Source organism: Otolemur garnettii, unplaced genomic scaffold, assembly GCF_000181295.1.
Source record: "Otolemur garnettii isolate 467f Iridium unplaced genomic scaffold, OtoGar3 scaffold00063, whole genome shotgun sequence".
Lineage (NCBI taxonomy): Eukaryota > Metazoa > Chordata > Mammalia > Primates > Galagidae > Otolemur > Otolemur garnettii.
Window position 1 is genome coordinate 929,728 of NW_003852458.1, and position 7,327 is coordinate 937,054.

Genomic DNA, 7,327 nt, shown 5'->3' on the forward strand with positions numbered 1-7,327 from the left:
TTTTGAAAAAATAAATAAAATAGATAAACCTTTGGCCAGACTAACTAGAAATAGAAAAGTAAAATCTCTAGTAACCTCAATCAGAAATGATAAAGGAGAAATAACAACAGATGCCACAGAGATACAAGAGATCATCTCTAAATACTACAAGAAACTTAATGCCCAGAAATTTGACAATGTGAAGGAAATGGATCAATATTTGGAACCACACCCTCTCCCTAGTCTTAGCCAGGAAGAAAAAGATCTCCTGAACAAACCAATTTCAAGCACTGAGATCAAAGAAACAATAAAAAAATCTCCCAACAAAAAAAAAATGCCCTAGTCCGGATGGCTTCACATCTTCAAGGAAGAGCTTATTCCCATACTGCAGAAATTATTCCAAAAAATTGAGAAGGAAGGAATTTTCCAAACACATTTTACAAAGCGAACACCACCTTGATACCAAAACCAAGAAAAGACCCAACTAAAAAGAACTTCAGTCCAATTTCACTAATAAATATAGATACAAAGTTTCTCAACAAAATCCTAGCAAATAAATTACAGCTTATCACAAAAAAAGTCATACATTATAATCAAGTAGGTTTCATCCCAGGGATGCAAGGCTGGTTTAACATACTATGCAAGTCCATAAACATTATTCACCATATCAACAGAAGCAAACACAAAGACCATATTATCCTCTCAATGGATACAGAAAAAGCATTTGATAAAATCCAACATCCTTTTCTAATTAGAACACTGAAGAGTATAGGCACATTTCTGAAACTGATCAAAGCTATCTATGACAAACCCATAGCTAATATTTTACTGAATTGAGTAAATCTGAAAGCTTTTCCACTTAGGATTGGAACCAGACAAGGTTGTCCTCTATCCCCACTACCATTCAACATAGTGCTGGAAGTTCTAGCCAATGCAATTAGGCAAGACAAGGAAATAAAGGGCATCCAAATGGGAGCAGAGGAGGTCAAACTATCCCTCTTTGCTGACGATATGATCTTATATTAAGAGAACCCCAAAGACTCAACCACAAGACTCCTGGAAGTCATCAAAAAATCCAGTAATGTCTCAGGATATAAAATCAATGTCCACAAGTCAGTAGCCTTTGTATACATTAATAACAGCCAAGATGAGAGGCTAAGTAAGGACACAACTCACACCCTTCACCATAGCTTCAAAGAAAATGAAATACCTAGGAATATACCTAACAAAAGAGATGAAAGACCGCTATAAAGAAAATTATGAAACACTAAGAAAAGAAATAGCAGAGGATATTTAAAAATGGAAGAACATAACATGCTCATGGCTGGGAAGAATCAACCTTGTTAAAATGGCTATACTTCCCAAAGCAATCTACAGATTCAATGCCATCCCTATTAAAATACCAATATTGTACTTTCAAGACTTGGAAAAATTAATTCTTCATTTTGTATGGGGCCAGAAAAAAACTCAGTGCATCTAAGGCAGTTCTTAGTAATAAAAACAAAGCCAGGGGCATCAGCATACCAGACTTTAGGCTGTACTATAGGGTCATAGTGGTCAAAACAGCATGGTACTGGCACAAAAATAGAGACATAGTTTGGAATTGAATAGAAAACCAGGAAATGAAACTAACATCTTACAGCCACCTAATCTTTGATAAACCAAACAAAAACATACACTGGGGGAAAGAATCACTGTTCATTCAATAAACAATGCTAGAAGAACTGCATATCCACATGTAAAAGACTGAAACTGGACTCACACCTTTCTCTACTCACAAAAATGGATTCAAGATGGATAAAAGACCTAAATTTAAAGCATGAAATGATAAAAATCCTCAAAGAAAGCATAGGAAAAACACTGGAAGATACTGGCCTGGGGAAAGACTTTATGAAGAAGACTTCCCTGGCAATTTCAATAACAACAAAAATAAACAAATGGGACTTAATTAAAATGAAAAGCTTCTATACAGCTAAGGAGACAACAACCAAAGCAAATAGACAACCTACACAATTGGAAAGAATATTTGCATATTTTGAATCAGACAAAAGCTTGATAACTCTAGAACTCAAATTAATCCACATGAAGAAAGTCAACAATCTCTTATATCAATGGGCAAGAGAGATGACTAGAACCTTCTCTAAAGAAGACAGACAAATGGCTAGCAAACATATGAAAAAATTTTCCTCATCCCTAATTATTAGAGACAGGCAAATCAAAACCACCATGAGATATCATCTAACCCCACTGAGAATGGCCCACATCACACAATCTCAAAACTGCAGATGCTGGCATGGATGTGGAAAGAGAGGAACACTTCGGTGTTTAGGAAAGGAACCTGTCCTCGGTGTGTGACGTATCTTTTGGGGGCAAGACAAAGAGTGCTGATGGAACTGCAAACTAATACAACCTTTTTGGAAGGAAGTATGGGGAACCCTCAAAGAACTCAAACTAGACCTTCCATTTGATCCTGCAATCCCATTACTGGTCTTTTTACCCAGAAGGAAAAAAATCTGTTTACCATAAGGACACTTGTACTAGACTGCTTATCGCAACTCAACTTAGCCAAATGTGGAAACAGCCTAAATGCCCACCAACCCCAGAATGGATTAACAAGCTGTGGTATATGTATACCACGGAATACTATTCAGCTATTTAAAAAGATGAAGACTTTACATCCTTTGTATCAACCTCGATGGAAATGAAACACATTATTCTTAGTAAAGCATCACAAGAATGGAGAAGCATGAATCCTATGTACTCAATTTTGATATGAGGACAATTAATGACCTAGTACATGGTGAGGGGTGGAAGAAGGGGTAAGTGGAGAGAGAAGGAGGGGTGGGAGAAAGAAGAAGAGAGAGAGGGAAGGAGGGAAGGGAGTGGAGAAGGGAAGAGCAGGGGGGGGGGGGTCTCAGTGTGTGACATATCTTTGGGGGGCAAGACACAATTATAAGAGGGACTATACCTAACAAAGGCAATCAGTATAACCTGGTTTCTTGTACCCTCAATGAATCCCCAACAATTAAAAAAAAAAAAAAGACAAAAAAAAATTACGTGCCTTGGGGTCTTGGTAGACATGAAAAGCCTGACTAAGGGATGTCAGATACACATGTGGCCAGGACCACCCATCACAAGCTTAATTCCACCAGTACCCGCAGGTAATAAAGTACCAGCAACAGTCCATGATGAGATAGAGTTGGTACGTCCAGCATCAATACATAGGAGCAAAAGGCACAAACGAGCTGCCTGGACAGATGGCCCAGATCCCCACAGCTCCACCACTGCTGCACCAACACTCTTTCTTTAGCTGATGACTAAAAATACAAGGGGGAAAGCAGAAGTACAAGCCCAAGCTTGGTGTGAAATGGGTCAGATGGCAAGTGGATGCAAGCCAAAAATGAATCACTACAGCTCCACTCAGCCACAGCTCTGAAAGACAGTGATGGGGAAATCTCCCCCAGTGGGCAAATTTGCAGGCGGTGTACCTGATCACCCACTTGGCATGGAAAGAGAAGTGGCCTGAAGTTAGACTACAGATGTGGGCAGAAGCAAGTGACCATGCCAGCTGGTCAGAGGCCTAGAAGAAAAAAGGTCAGAAGATCAGGGACGAGAAGTCTCAGGGTAGAGACTTGTGGGTGGACAAATGGGAGGGAGCTTGTCAAGTTCCACACCACCCATGGACTCTATCGGAGAGCAGCCACCACGGAAGATATTAAGGCACCAAGAAGACAAAACAGCTGGAGTAGTTGGTGTCAGCCAGCCTCTGTCCTCAGCCACCCCAGAGTGACAGGAGGGTCACATGAATCAAGTGGCCACAGTAGCAGAGATGGAGGCTTCACATGAGCCCAGCAGCACAGACCCCACTTACCAAGGCTAAGCTTTTTAAGCTGACTTCCGCTACTGCCAAACACCCAACCGGCCAGCTATAATGAGCCGTGCTGAGAGCCCAGAATGATACCGTTCCTTGAGAAGACCCACCAGCTAGTGGGAGATAGGGGTAAAAAGGCCATTCTAGCCTGACACAAGAGAACTTGACCAGGCCACACCATGGGTGGACACCTGCATTTGCTCCATCACACCGCCATGGTCTCGTGGCAGGTGCTGATCCCCAGTCAACACCCCATGCTCCCAGCCTGAGGCACATGTACAAACGCTCACAAGATGCCACAGTTCCTCTTCACATTAGCCAACTTTCAAAGACAAATGAGGTAGAAGTGAGGCAAGTATTTTAAATAATCAGCTACTATCTCACAATCTTTATTTCAATTACTGCTATGGTCTTACACAAGTTTTAAATAGAAATTAAGGGTTTACAGACACTACGTTTAAACATAATGCACCAAATCATAAAGTGATAATCCTAGGATTAATGAAAGTAGCTTATAAAAATAAAAGATAACAGCTTGAAAACATGAAGGAAAATAATTGCAAAAGAGTAGTTATATAAGACTCTACCAGGCTGGGCATGGTGGCTCACACCTGTAATCCTTGCACTCTGGGGCCGGGCCTGGAGGATAGCTTGACCTCGGGAGTTTGGACCAGCTTGAGCTGATCTATTTCTAAAAATAGAAAAAACTGGGCAGTGTGGTGATGCATGCCTCTAGTTTGACTACTCAGGAGGCTGAGGCAAAAGGATCTCTTGAGCCCAGGAGTTTGAATTTGCAGGAATCTATGATAATGCCACTGCACTCTACCCACCCCTAGGAAGAGACACGGCCTCACAGCAGTTTAGGAAGAGCGCTTCTCCAAGGGAATCCATAACCATTTATAATGAAAACACGAACAAATATTATAATATGTGCAGTTTCAGAATACTTAAAATAAAAAAGCACAAAACAAATATTGCCTATTTTAAATAATGAACCTTCCAAAACTCTTCAGAGTTTCCTCATTAATATTCCCCACTCCACCCCCAAAGCCCAAGTACTTTCCCTCTGCAATTATCAGTAACAGAGACTATCAGGAGATATGCGAAGAGCATTTCAATGGCGTAGTTCATTTATGGGGAAAAGAACAGCAACAACATCTGTGTACTTCTGGTTTCTCAGCATTCACAGACGCAACAACCCAAACCAGTTACCTCTTCTCCAGGGTAAATGCTGTGCCTAATCCCCGTGCGTCTCGCTTTTGCGCTGCACTTGCAGAGTGGTCCATCATTCATCTGTCAGAAACACAATGTAATTCGTTTTTATTGGAGGAAAAAAATCTACACCAGGCACGATGATGCCTTGGAAACTGTGTGGGCTTTAATGTCATGAGCACTGAAGCTCCGAAGAGGCTGTCACACTTAGAAGATTAAACGCATGTTCCAAAACCAATAAAGCTGCAAACCGTCTATATTGTCTGATAAAGGGAAACAGAGTGACGACGCGGCACCCCCAAGTTATCTGTGCAGCCGGGCAGAAAATAGCAACGTCAGCACACAGTCTGTCCCATCCTCCCCGACCACTTCTCAGTACACTTTTTCTCTCTTTCTTATTTCATTAAAAATTACGCTTTCACCAAAAAAAAGGCATATTTTATATCCTGGAGGAACATACACAATGCTTTGAAGGTGACCTGCAGATTAAATGTTTTGAAGAAAAGAAACTAAAACCTATCTCTGAAGCTGAGAAGAAAATACGTACAAGAATCAGAAAACTTTACAACACTGGTCAGGTCGGGCTATGGCTCTTTTCACCTAAATTCATTCTAGTGCCACCAACTCCACTCACATGACTCAGTAAATGAACAATTCTTGAATACCTCTCAGATACAAAGCTAAGTGCTGAGGATGGGGCCAAAAAATAGCGCAGAGTCCGTGTACTTACTCTAGAGAGGAGAATGACATACACAAGGAATGCTCAGCAATTTAAAAGGAAAAAAAAAGCACTCTGAAGGGAGGTAACAGTTAGCCTTCAAAGAGTTGAAGAGTGAAGGTCTGGACAGGCAAAGAAGATGGTTATTCCACACAAAGCATCAGCACACGTGAGAAAAACTGAGAAGGCAGAAAGCCCATGCAGTGCTCCATCCAAATAAAATGGATCATTTATTTGAGCAACAAGCCAAAAGAAGCACAACAAAGATCAAAATCTGATGGGCCTTAAAAGGCACTTTTCCTAAGATTACCGAGTATAAATGGTAATACTGAATCAAAAAGGAGAACAGAGCTTAGATGGAGAAAATGGGAAAGTGGAGTTCCATTCTCTTTGTATTAATTAAAAAATATATATGCACTACACACAGTAGAACCACCATAGTTGACCAGCTACACTGACCAGCTTCTTAATTTGACCTAATTTTCATAGGCCGGACATGCACCACATGTACATGTAAGTACCGTTCCTTATGTTGACCACCTGTGTATGCTGACCAGTTTGTTACAGCCCCTTGGGTGGTCAACTTACAGACAGGTTCTACTGTATCAACATACATTACTTTGAAGTTCTTAAGGTGTTTAACATATTATGCCCAATTAAAATATAAAATAAAATATCTCTACCAGGGCATGGTGATTCATGCCTGTACTCTCAGCTACTCAGGAGGCTGAGGCAGAAGGATTGCTTGAATGCAAAATTCAAGACCAGCCTGGGCAACAACAAGACCTGTCTGAAAAAAAAAAAAAAAAAAATTTTATTTGCCAGGCATACTAGCACATTCCTGTAGTCCCAGCTTCTCAGGAGACTGAGGTGGGAGAATGACTTGCACCCAGGAGTTCAAGGCTACAGTGAGCCATGATCATTACCACTGCACTCCAGCCTGGGCCACAGAGCAAAGACTTTGTCTCTAGAAGAAAAAGAAAAAGAAAATCTCAATAACACACTGAAAAGAAGTATTAACATGAAAAGCTAAAACTTCTTTAGCTTTTTGGGAAATCTAAAGCTCCAGGTGCTTACCTAAAAGAAATACTACATTACGATATTATCTAAAGTAACAGGTGGCAAATAAGAGCTGTAATAGGATTCTATCGAAAGTCACAACACACTCCTAATGCTGGTCATAACTTGTGATGAAAAATGTGCAAAAATCACTTAGTGCTCACTATTTCCAGAGAAGCACACGGACATCCAACATGTTTGCCTTTTACCAGGGTTGGGGCTCCCATGCCATCAGCCCTTTATGAAGGTTCTATCGTACAAAGAACACAACACTAAATAGAGGAAACAATAGGATAATAAGACTTTATAGAAGATGCTGGCAAATCCCTGACAGGAATAGAAATCCAAGGAAATCACAGTAGAGGTTTTTTGCTAAATAGGAGAATAAGTCAATTCAGAAGGTCATACACAGGGGAAGAGCTTCTTTTACAAAAGGATAAAAATGTTCTAAAATTCAGTTGTGGTGATAGTTGGGGAGCCCTGTGAGA

General features: G+C 40.6%; 1 protein-coding gene across 1 annotated transcript in view; it reads right to left on the reverse strand.

Annotated features, from left to right (window-relative positions):
* The window catches only part of DROSHA (drosha ribonuclease III), a 127,781-nt gene that overhangs the window by 96,871 nt on the left and 23,583 nt on the right, over nucleotides 1–7,327 (reverse strand). Inside the window, exon 10 of the mRNA XM_012807049.2 lies at nucleotides 5,063–5,143. Coding sequence (XP_012662503.1) covers nucleotides 5,063–5,143 — 81 coding nt within the window. The remainder of the gene's footprint in view (nucleotides 1–5,062; nucleotides 5,144–7,327) is intronic.